Below are 12,950 nucleotides of genomic sequence, written 5' to 3'. Positions count from 1 at the left end.
GACACATCTGTTCACCAACCGCGGTGGCATAGTGGATATGGTTATATGCTGCTGAGCACAACGACGCGGCCTCGATTCCCAGTGACAAGGCCCGTGACAACGCCTTTGTGCTCGAGATTACAGCGCACGTTAACCATCTCCATGTGATTAAAACTGATCAGGATCCCATCACTACGGCCCGCCTCATCTCCTCGTCGGAATCATTGCATTGAACCCTGCCATCATCACCATGACGCATTTGGTCGCTGTAATAGGTTGCTAAGCAAATTGAAACAAACTACGAAATAGAAAAGCGGAAAAATGCAAAAAATAAACTCCCGTGATAAAAAATATGCGACAAATTAAAAATTGCGAAAACAAAAATGAAAAACTTGTGAACTAACAAAAAACTAGCGAAAGGAAACGGTGGTAACAAACCATTCTGGAACTAGCACTTGCATGTGGGGAAAATACATATTTCGCAAATAAGGCAATAAATCGCATTATAGTTCTAAGTTATATCACTCTAGAGAACAAAAAATCTCAAAGCAAATAAACAACACAGCACACTTGGATTGTCTGCATATTTGACTCTGAAGAACTCCAAATATGGCAACAAAAAGGGTACCTACATAATTTTGTGCTATACTGCACATTTCTCGTAAGGCCGGGGCTTTGGTCAAAGGTGTTTTATAAATAATCGCAGTTAGGACCAAGCCTGGTTAGTACGGGTATCCCCCTTAGTGTGCTTCGAATTCCCGCAATTCCCACAACTCCATTTGCCTTGTCTACTCTTGTGTATGCACGCAGGCTTTCAGATGTGATTCCTAAGTATGAATAAACTGTTTACCGCCGAAAGATCGAGAGAAATAAGCGTACCACAATATCGAATAACAAGCTTATATTGATCGTGCAGGTATGAACAAAGCACCCCACGTGGGATACCGGGAGAACTTATTCAAATGCATGTGAAAGGATAACGGCACAACGTTTTCTGTGTGTCAGGATTGCAATTCCGTTGTATAACATTAAGTGTTCGCGAGACGTTTAATGCATAGAAGGCGAATTGGTTTGGGAGTTACATAATTAAAGGGGCTGAGGCGTCGTATGCAATTTCCGTTTGGTTTTGGGTGGCGGGCTATATTCCACCGGGTTTCTGGGCGTTGATAGAAAAGGAATTAGGAAATACCTAACCGGTACGTCCAAACAACATTGGAACAGTGACGTACAATAAATAATGATCCTGAACTATTGCCTACAAGTATGACCAAATCGCGGCTACATAGTATGCACATTGTCACGCACATACTTTTCCTAGGAATACAAAATCATTGTTTTCTGCAATTCTTGGGCGATCACCGGAAAAATAAACACCAGGCCCGTACACAAACGTTTAGTAATAGACAATGCAACAAATAGTACTCGCTATGAATAAGTAATTTTTTGATAGAAAGATATCTGGGTATAAGTGTAATACTTTAAATTCAAGATGCTGGCTCCTCCAAACTACTTATTACAATAGATGAAAATGGATGAGTATAGGTTTGCATTGTGTGCATCAACAGATCACCGAATGTAAAAAAATTATTGGCGGATAATTGTTTTCACCGATTTATCCAGACAATTTCTCTACACATTTGCAGGGCTGTGAAAACGACTCCTACGTTAAAATACCCGAGTCATCAAATGCTGCGGCCAGAAATTGGCAACCGTTTGCGGGTATCCTTTTTGATCTACCGACCACTGTTGAAGAAAAGGTAAGCGTGAGTTTGCGCGTATTATCCCTTCGCTAATTTCACTGGTTCAATTATTAAACCACCTTCCTGTGTAATGTCTTGTCTCCAAAGATTCAGTGGAATTACCGAAGTGGAGCGTTTGTTGCGTTTTTATTGAACACATACATTCTGAACTAAGAAACACCCATGAAAATCACACTCAACACAAAATCTAGCCATCCTCCATCCCTAAATAAGCGTCATACTGAGAAGAACAATCCAATCCCAAGTCAATACCCTAAGTTTTAACAGAGATAGACAATCGTGAAAAACGTTTAAACGTCCATTACTAGTAAATACAGTCCTAAAATTAGTTTTAACAACCTTCTCACCAAAGAATTTGAGCTAAACCATGAACGACCGAGGGTACCTTTTGGACTGGGCTACCTTATCATCTTCGCAGAAGTGGGTAGACGTTGCGGGGCCATGACCAGCTGTAAACTGTGACTTCCAGTTGTGGATTTGGGCTGTCAGCATTGCTGTGCGTGGTTGTTCTGTGGTGCGTGTGTCGAAGTTTGCACCCCTTGTCCCTTTTTTGGGTGCGAAGTGGCTACCTATGTGGTCGGCAACGAAGCCCGAGGCTTCCCCTTGATCTGGTCGACCGCTGTGGCAACAGAAGGCACGAGGGTGTAATGGGAAGGGTTCCCGTCTTGAGGATGAAACAAAATCGTGTGACCTGAGTAGAAGCCGCGTTACGCACGCTGAGCGTCACTCAACGTGGTAAGCTGCGTTGCAGCAAAGCATCACTTTTTCAGGGTATGTTCAAGACCAGCTCTCAGACGGCATGAAAAAACTTGCGCCCAGCAGTAATTGTGCGCCTGGACATCGGCGGAAATCGTGAGAATGCCTTCTAGACAGCAAAGAGCGATCGTCCACTTTAGCTTCCGAAAAAAGTGCCCATCGTGCAATTAAATGATACCAGGGCGCTTTCCAGCCCGAACGGCATGGTAATAAATTTGTAAAAACTATGAGGAATGAAGAATAATTTATCGGGTGAACCGATCGCTGTTAGCCAAGCTGCCTATGATTATCCTGGCTGAACTCCGGGTACAAAAATATGAACGAAGCTCACACTAACGAATAAGACTTGAACGTAGCGAAGCTGCGTGCAATCTTCATAACCACCATGACGGCTTAAGTCCATGATTACAGCCGGTTTGCTTGTTTGTTGCTGCAACAACCCTTGCCTAATATATGCTGGCATCAGTTTTAAATTCTGTCATATTTGTAAGTTACAATCATTGGTCATTAAAAGGTGTGTTGCGTAGAACAAATTCGGTGTTCTTTGCCCACTGACGTCTCTGGGCTGCACTGTCTGCTGCCACGTTCCCCGTGTTGTCTTTTGGACTAATTTCCGTTCTCGATCCCCACCGAGACGAGCCACGACGCGATCGGCCTCGTCATCAAGCTTGTGGACGACGGCTGGGTGACCCATCTGTGCACCTCAGCCGGCGCACTTCTGAGACGCATGCGAATAACGAATGCGCAGCCCGTACTAAGGAGGGCACCATCAACTGACGTTTGCAGTGTGATTGCGATGGCGAAAGTGTTACCCCGATTGCGTGGGAGTTTTTTCTTTTTTTTTGCCGATTTGGCTAACCTCTCTAAGTGGGTATGTTTGACGTGACAAACGTGCTCAGGGCTTTCAACTGGGGGCGATCGCCGTGAGGAACCAGCGCACGTGCGCTTCTCACGAGCACTCTTCTTGGAATCGTTCCCCGGGTGGTCGCCCTAGGCCCGCGTTGATGTGTGTGGGCTAGGCAAGTACTTTTTGCTTAACTGTGGACACAACAAACTGCACTTTCCTGAAGAGAATAGATCTTAAAGAAACCTGCCCACTGCCCAGCAAGCCACCGGCCCAAAGCAAACCGCCTGCCCAAATCCGGCCCAGCAAACCAGTAACCTCACTGGAACGCCCCCAAAAGGTCTGAAAGTCTCTGCCCGAGCAGTAAACTATTAGTCGTCCGAAGTACACGCAATGTTTTCATTGGATATTTGGGATGCTAAGGATATATTGCTGTATCTTAATATTCGAAAGTTGTTTGGACTATGGCAAAGAAATACTGTGGATGTTGCTGATTCTCTGTTTGTAGACGATATTTAAATATATTTTGCCGTCTCACTTTGGCCGTTGCTGGTAACTTAATTTTTACTTCCTACATGCCTGTCGTAGTCACAATCATTTATCTATTTTTGCTATACTTTATTTTCAAACTGCCGGTTTGTAAGTTTACCTAGAGGTTGGATAAATGAATCTGCGAGTTTTTAATCTGTGAATACGGGTATATTCGGAAATATAAATGTGGAGGTAGTCGAAATAAATAAACTCAACAGATTCCTGCAGAAAATTTGAGGTTCACAGCTGTTTTTATCTAGTTTCACTTGGTCGTTCTACCTGCGTAATAAATACAAATACTGGCATAACAAATCAGTGGTGACACTGGGCGGCCATTACATTACCTTGAGTTACAATTGCAGAAGCTTGCGATAGGGGTGCAAGGCCGGAGGAGCCGGATAGCTGGCAACCGCTCTCCCTTCGTCAAAAACGCGGCTGTTGCACCTTACACGGATTTCCAAACTTGCTCTGAAAGGTGTCCATGAGTGGCAGACCCGGTTCATTTCGTCCGCTGGCTTTAAAATTTTCTGAAGTAGACCGTGTAGCCCACGCTGGAACCGGCATCAAAAACCTTTGCGAATTCGTCCTTTATAGCGCGATATATTTGGTTCTGCCCACCACCGGCATGACAGTACATGAACTGGCGAGAAGAAGAGTAGGCGTGAGATTACGCACGAACGCTGGGCTGTTCTCAAAGGAGGAGTTGGATGTGGCCTAGCGGTCGTCAGCAGGCGCAGGTTCGCGTGCTCTCGGTAGATTTCTTCTTTTATTGTGGGCGCCCACGTGGTGTAAGCCCACGCGGAAGCCTGGACGACGCTGGGCGCTCATCACGAGAGGCTGGCTCACGTGCGCTGCGTATTTTGTTTGTATTTTGTCTGTTCGTCATCAACGCCACAGAGAGCTTGAACAGCTCCGCTGTTAGAAGTTCAGATATATTTGTGAGAAATATTAAACTGTTTTTTTTTAAACTTCATCAATCATTTTCCGTAAAATACGCAATGCCCTATTTTGAAAAAAAGCTCTGGCAACACCCAGCCGAACCTACTTGCTTGAAGGCTTCTGCAATACCGTGTTTGAAAAAGTAACGAATGAAATTTAAAATTGGCTGCCGGTTTTTAAGGCTGGCAGTTACTTTAGTACTACATAAATTTGGTGCATTTAAAAATTTCTAGAATATATACATTCGCCTGCGTTAGTATGGTACCATGGTGGAGCATCCAAATTCTTAGCCTAACTTCGCAAAAATTATTGTGCTTGAAATTGCACCGGGTGCGTTGTAAAGTTTCCTATTTGTACACCACTGTTCAGGTTGGTCGTAACAGAAAAATATTTTTAAACGTGTACTCAAGAGGTAGCTTATTAAAGACGCGAAGAAAAAACATTTTATGGAAAGATACGCTGAGGCGCATGCACTCTGTGCATTGGGCGCAGCTATTTTACGTGGCCCATAGCGTCTTCGATAAACGTGGACCATGGTTACGGCCAAAACTGGTGCGGTGCGGTGCTTACGATGCTGCGCATTGGTCCGGATCGCTGTGATAAGGCTAACTGAGCGGTTCTACCCTAGCGCCATCTTTTAGGCTATTGGAGCAACTCATCAGGGGTTCACAAGTTCAAACAATGTAGCTGAATAGGGTTCAGCGCTGCTACAAAGTGATATTTTTTACAGTCACCACACCAACTATATCCCCAACACATCGCGACAATGTAATCCTACTAAACAGCAGCCTACAAGCTGCTTCTCTTCGTTTCAGAGCCACAAAAACGTGAGCGCCTGCAATCACGTCCTCTACCTTACCTACGGAAAAATATGTACCACCTTAATGATATATGCACTCCAGTGACTGTGCGTGATAATACATTGGAACAAAACTAATGCAAAGGTCCAATATTTACACCTACTTACTAGCCCTGCAGCCTTAATTGCAATAAGCGAAATTCGTACTTGACACATAATGTTTGTGTGGCCATGTGCAGTATCTGCGCGTTATTAGCGCTCGTTCTCAGCCCATAGCATCGATGTCTTTTGAATTCGCAAGCGACTCGTTCATGTTAGCAAAAATATACGGCCATGTCTGCCTTTAGACGAGTGCGTAGACGCGCCGTCGCTGCAGCGGACGGCACGGCCTCCTCGGCCTCGGAGCGATGCATCTCGGGATTAAACCTAGGCGCTCCTTAGATATCTCGGTGCGCGACGGAGCAACGAAAACTTGCACCGCGACGGTTCGCCCGGTTGTTTGAGGACAAATCGTGCGCAGCAGTAAGGTTTATCCATCACGAAAGGGCTCACCTCTGCGCCCCGGTGCGCAAAAAATAGGATCGCGCATGTACGTTTCCCCATTAGTGAAACATTTTTTTTTTAAATGCAGAGCATTTCTTTAGCTCACGATGTCACCCGGCATTGTCGGCGTGCCTCGGCGTCCGCAACAGGCGTTCCAGGTGCACCCTCTCCCTCACTCCTCCTCTCCCGCATCACGCAACCCTCCTCGCTCTCAACAACAGGTCCGCACCCCTCCCCCTACAATATATAAAAAAATAATACTTACCGGCGCCTGGTTCCGATCCCACGGCCCTGCGGGCGGAACGCAAGATACATGGTGCTCTACCCACTGCGCCACAAAGCCGACACAGAATGGAAGGCTACGAACGCGCCTTATATCCTTGACTCATTCAAACTACGTCAAGAAGCTGCTGAAACAACGCATTCACTACCTGTGGGCGGAACGCGAGGTACATGGTGCTCTTCCCACTGCGCCACAAAACCGACACAGAATGAAAGGCTATGAACGCCTTATATCCTTCATTCAAACTACGTCAAGAAGCTGTTGATACAACGCATTCACGACCACCAACTCCCCAAACACTAAATGTTAACGCAATACACCCACCCCCTATGCGACGCATTTACTCGAGTCCCCCTCGCGGGGAGACGGGCCCTTTTTTATTTGGTGCCATAGTTATCCGTGCAAGAAAAAAACTTCATTCTGAACCGTCATACACGCGTATTTCACTGATTCTGATAGAAACAACCCGACAACACCGCAAGCACAGTTGTTTATTGAACAAAAACAATATTCATTGCTGGGGTCGCTATCATTCGCGAGGTTTATTCAGCTGCAGAAATCAGGAATTCCCATATCTAGTACGGTGTTACGGAGTAAGACATTAGTTTTATGATTCATCTTTCTTATGTAAATATATACCGACATAATCTCTTGAGATATCAATCATACTACCAGCGGGCATTTTATTGTAGTCTTTGAGTTTCGCGTCCTTCGTGAATATTCAAGTTGTCGAATTGGCCGTGGGAGCTTTAGCAAGTAGAGGCATCGTTTTTTTTTTGCTTTATTTTGTCAAATAAAACAATTTATGGCGAACCCGCTCTATTTCTGCCTCGAGGTTGGTGGCCAATAATGTTCTTGTATTTGTATCAACCAAGAGAATTGTCTGTTTAAATATTTTAATTACTCTAAGATGGGCCATGAATTCCAACATTTATTCAGGTAAAAACTACATAAAATACACCAAATGTGTACTGAGGCGATTGTTTGAAGAGTTGAAATGTTTATTGCAGGAATAAACCGAAACGGAAAAAATGGAAAAGAACCGAAAAAAGGACGGAAAAAACCGACAATTTTATAACTCCAGATTACATGCGCCAATCCAATCAACGACCGCGTTTATAGAGTTGGAGATCATCTGCCACGCTTGTTCTGCGCAGTGCTCTTTAAACGCCTGACTGGGGAAGAGCCTTGCAATTTATTTAAAAGCCCACTATTACAACGGTGAATGAGTGAAGCTCAATTCGTATGCAACAGCTCAGCGTGCCGTCAGTTGTAACGGACGGTCACCGCCTTTCTCTCGGGAGTATCGTTAATCGGAACATTACAAATAAAATATCAAGCTGCATTAGTTTTGAAAGTAGATCTGTGAAAGGGCGTATACATTGTGCTTTGTTGCTTGCCTAGTGTTCCTGAATCGTGCGTTGATAAGAAAGCGACAGTGCTACAGACGTGAAGGCGCGATAAGTGGACAAACGTTTGCCCTTTGTTTCTTTACTTTCCACACCGTCCCGTCCGTTGGCAGCCGCGTTCTCTCCCAGCTATGTACCTACCAGCACCAGTTCAAATTCAATAGAAGCCTGCCTCAACAAAAACGGTTGTCGGAGACGCTATCTTGAAGGTCTTTACAGCGCACATAGAGGACACAACAGGAAGATAATGCAGGAGAAAGCGCTGAACTACAACTAAGTTTTTTTTTCAGAGGACCCAATTGGAATGATAACCTCACCTGACGTAAACACTTCCTCGCGCACTACCACCTGACCCAATGGCTTCTACCGGCGACGCGACGCTTATTGGCCGTAGTGGTCCAGCTCTGTGGACATTTTATCCTTATTCTTTAGCGCACCTTCGTTTCCCCATCCTGCATAAAGGCGCTGTGCTTTACAAGTCCCTCGGAGGCGCGTTTTGCTCGTAGCAAATACTTGGCCTTTTGTACAGTCACACACAAAAAACAGTGTGTAGGCGCGAGTGTTCACCGGAATGGCAGAACCCACAAGTGCACGCCGCTGATATGGTGAACACGCGTGCCACGCTTTACCATTCTTACATCATCTGTGTATATGTTCGCAGTATTTGGCCGAAAGAACCATAACCAAATAATTCTTGTGCGGTGATACTCACTTTCAGTCCTTTACCGTTTCAGTATAAGAAGAATAAAGAAATGCAATAAGATCGTTCATATTTGTAGCACACCGTTCTCCACAATATAGCAACCTTCTTTTCGCCACGTTTGTGTCCCCTAATGTTTAGCACTGAAGTAGAAACGTAACACCATACTCGTAACATGACTGACTGCAAACGTTTCATTAGAAAAACCTACCCTGAATACTAAGTAATACAAAGTAGTCACCCCATTAATGCTACAAACACAGTTTACTGCAGGTGTAAAATTGAGCGGTTATCAAGTTCAGACTGCGTGTATCATATTTTACTTCATGGGCATATAGTTAGCGTCTGCATTTTTCTGCCTGTTGGTCTTGTAGAAAAGATGACGCCTCGACTCCCTTACGCAATCATAATCACCATCATGATCATGTTCGATTAAAGTGCTCATCAGACGGGCCACGGCGGCTCGTCCCTTTTTCCACATGAAAACCCGTTGTTCAACGTTCTCCGAGCTTGCGACGAACCGCCAGGAGAACAGGGAACAAGGGACCTCCAGAGGTGAGCGAGACCGAGCGGATTTTAACTTACTTTCGACCGCCTTCTCACCTCTGGAGAACAGAAATGAAGCCGCTATACCCACGAACCCGTTGATAAAGCTGGAGGTCGCCCAAAGAAGAAGAAGAGAGAGCCGGAAACATTCGTGCTGACCTTAGCGACACAGGAGATTCGCCTTTGCGGCTGTACCTCCCGGAATGACCACGCCGACTTTTGCCCTGTGAGTCCGATGCTATCATCAATGACGTCTTTGGCGCTAGACTGGACCATGGGGGCCCTCATCGAAAGACGGCGGATTGTGCGGGAGCGACGTACAAATGTGGTCGGCAAGGTTGAAGACTTTTTCTGCTTGGAGCAACCACCCATAGGTGAGTTGACTCGCCTGTTGAACACCCGAACACCCCCACTGAGCAAAAAGATTTATTGACTCAGATTAACAGAGATGTCGAAAATACCGTAGACATTGAGAACCTGCAATCCGAGATGTTTCCCGCATTTGATTTACAGGCCTTTGTGATAGCGACGAAATTGAAGCTGGAAATGAAAATAACTTAGTCCCGAAAAAACCGGCTGTAACCGAGTTGACAATGCCGCGATAACGAGCGCAAGCTGTTGCTCCTGCGTGAGCGTGACGTCACTCGCCCAGCCTACATAAACCCTTCGTTATTGGCAATAAAACTTTGTTCGACCCCTGCGTCAGCTCGTTCACATGGTGGCAGCAGAAAACAGCCAGCATGTCGACACCGCTTGCGTTGCCGACAACGCTCCTGCCGCCTCCGAAGCCCCTCGACACATGGCGAAACGCTTGGCTTGTGTGGAAGACATGAAAAAGTGAGTTTCAACTGTTTTTCAAGGCTACTCAGCTGAACAAGCAACCTAAAGAAGTGCAGGCGGCGACGCTTTTAGTGACCATTGGAGAAGAGGCTAGAAAAGCGTACGCTTCCTCCAAATTCGAGCCAGGAGAGGGCACAAGCGATCTAAACCTCATAATTCAAAAATTTGAAGACTTCTAGAAGCCCGCGAAGAACCTCACTTACCATAAGTTTTGCTTTGGCTCCCGAGACAAAAAGAGGACGAATGTTTCAATGACTGACTTGTCGAATTGCGAACGCTAGCCAAACACTGCGACTTTAGAGACTTAGATGAGCGCATGCTTCGTATTCGCATCATACTCTGCATTAGTGTCAAGGGCCTGCAAAAGAAGTTAATTTTGGAAAACCCATCTTACCAAAGAGTACTCGAAATGTGTCGCATCCAAGAGCAAGGCGAGGTGCAGTTTCGGCAGATACGTGGCACCATTGAAGGCGCTGAAACTGCAGCCGTAAATGCGTTGGACAGAGTTTCAAAGCCATGTAGCAAATGCGGCTACAACATTCATCGTAGCGGCCGCTGCCCAGCGATAGGAAAAGCATGCAAGAAATGCGGAGGATTGAATCATTTCGCCCAAGCGTGCGCGCAGTCATCCTTCTTGCGCAGCAAAGGTTCAACGCGCAAGGAAATAAGAGAGCTGCATGTTGACGAAGGGTCAGATTTTTTTCTGGACGCTTTAACCGTGAGCGCACTCGCTAGCGACCAGTGGACCACGACAGTTTGCGTTGAAGGCCGTCCGATGGTCTGCAAACTTGATACAAGGGCAAACTGTTGTGTGATTTCCAAGCAAGATGTTTTGTCGCTTCCGAGAAAGACGCGTCAAGCCTGCCGAGCTACGTTAACGAGTTTTTTCGGCTACAAAATGACTGCGCAGTTTAAAGTGCAGTTGTCGCTATCCGTGAATGATAAACAGCATGATGAAACCTTCTTCGTCATTGAGCAAAAGGTGCCGGTGACACTCAGCGGAGCAGCAGCAGCAGAAAGCCTTGGCTTTATTTATCGCATCGATCGCGTCAAGACACAACTACTATAACCAGTGGCGCAGCCCTTCGCTGGTGTTTTCACAGGATTGGGACAGCTAAAAAAATTTGAGTACGAAATGAAGCTCAAGCCGGGCGCCGCCGGTGTAGTCGTGCCAGCCAGAAGGGTTCCCGTCGCCATTGAAGAAAAAGTAAAGGCCGAACTTCAACGCATGGAGGAGCAAAACGTCATAACCAAGGTAACCGTACCAAGCGCTAAGAGAGCAGAAATCCTTCGTCTTCTTCATTTGGCCCACTCAGGGGCGGAAAAGATGAAAATTCGGGCAAGCAGTGTCATGTTTTGGCCATCAACGTCCAGCGACATTGACCAGGTTGCAGCATCATGCAAAGTTTGCCAGGCTCACCAAAAGCAAAACACGAAGAGGCCTCTACTGCCTCATGATGTCCCCGCTCTGCCATGGGAGATAGATGGCATGGACTTATTCCATCACGATGGTAAAAAGTTTGCCATAATTGTAGACTTCTACTCCTTTTATTTTGAAATACAGGAGTTTCAATGCACAACAGCCCGGCACTTGGAGTGGTGCGCAAAAGTTGTCTCTGTCCATGGCTTACCAGTGAAGCTCTATAGTGACAGCGGGCCACCTTTTATTAGCCACGAGTTCCGTGAATTTCTGCATGAACTAGGAGTCACCCACGTGACGTCAAGCCCTTATCATCCTCGCACAAATGGCATGGCCGAAAGGGCAGTTCAAGAAGCAAAAATGCTACTAAAGAAGTGTTCCTATAATAGGCGCGACTTCTATTTAGCTCTGCTTGAGTTGCGCAATACTCCACGTGATGCTATTTTGAAGTCACCTGTGCAGAGGCTGATGGATCGACAAACGAGAACGCTGCTACCAGTTCCCTCCTGCCACCTGAAGCCGTCACCATTGCCAAGCCGGGAGGTGCACACCCGTCTCCAGGATATTCGCCACAAACAGAGGGTCTACTACAATCGAGGAGCTAGGGACCTGCGCACCCTCTCACCCGGTCAGAGGGCCTCGGTGGTCGACACGCACACACGGACGCGGTCCACGGTCGTTGAGATGGAATCAGCGGGAGCTCCCCGCTCTGTGCTGGTGAAAACAGAAGACGGCCGAGAAATGCAACGCAGACGGGAACATCTCCGGGAGGTTCCAGAACTACCGTGCCCGAACACTACCACAACACCTTCCTCAGGCTTGCCAGACTCCGGTCCCGTTCCAGAGCCGCCACTACCACGGAGAAGCTCTCGGGAACGTCGCGAGCATCGTCGGTACCCCGTGCTGGAGCGATCTTGGTTTCACCAAGGAAAGGAAGATGTAACCGAGTTGACACTGTCGCGATAACGAGCGCAAGCTGTAGCTCCTGCGTGAGCGTGCCGTCACTCGCCCAGCCTACATAAACCCTTCGTTATCGGCAATAAAACGTTGTTCGACCCATGCCATCAGCTCGTTCACACCGGCAAGCGCGTATTGTCCATTAAATCTCGAGCAAGGTCAGAGCTACGACAGCACCGGGCGGATGCTGAGATAAATTCGGAGCAAATGGAAACAGGGAACAAGATAATGTGGTAATCAGAGACCACGAAGGCCCGTACAGATCTGAAACGGACCAGAAAGACATACCGCCAATAGAAAACAGCTGTATGGGTTTGCTTGATGAAGACACCATGTGCTACCCGAAAGTCAATGAGCACTCAGGAAAAACAGCAATGATCGGGAGTGTAGCGAGATAAGCACAACCAGAAACTACTGTTGAGTTGTACGTTGGTGATTCGACATCGGAAGCAAGAAATACTGCATCCTCTTTCCCGGTCAAAACGACGCTTAACGTACCCGACAACGAGAATTGGCGTGAAGGACTAAAACTGACATCTGAAGAAACGGCGGGAACAGGCAGCAGACTTCTCGATAGTCGGCACACGTTTAGTTTCCCTGAATTAGCCGATTGCATAAAATCTCTGAAATGTCGCCAGGAAAAG

General features: G+C 46.6%; 1 protein-coding gene across 1 annotated transcript; it reads left to right on the top strand.

The window, feature by feature from the left end:
• Window positions 1-11,709: 11,709 nt before the first annotated feature.
• Window positions 11,710-12,379, top strand: LOC144164172 (uncharacterized). The gene has a single exon (XM_077694686.1). It carries the CDS (start codon window positions 11,710-11,712, stop codon window positions 12,313-12,315), a length of 606 nt encoding a protein of 201 aa, XP_077550812.1. The 3' UTR covers window positions 12,316-12,379.
• Window positions 12,380-12,950: the final 571 nt, after the last annotated feature.

This window comes from Haemaphysalis longicornis, unplaced genomic scaffold (genome assembly GCF_048455015.1).
Source record: "Haemaphysalis longicornis isolate Haplotype H1 unplaced genomic scaffold, Haemaphysalis longicornis Haplotype H1 scaffold_13, whole genome shotgun sequence".
In the NCBI taxonomy this organism is placed as follows: domain Eukaryota; kingdom Metazoa; phylum Arthropoda; class Arachnida; order Ixodida; family Ixodidae; genus Haemaphysalis; species Haemaphysalis longicornis.
The sequence above is the reverse complement of the archived record's forward strand: the minus strand, read 5'-3'. Positions and strand labels throughout refer to the sequence as shown.

Excerpts from the sequence above, each read along its gene's own strand:
- LOC144164172 (XM_077694686.1), top strand. The coding sequence starts at position 11,710 with ATGCTACTAAAGAAGTGTTCCTATAATAGGCGCGACTTCTATTTAGCT.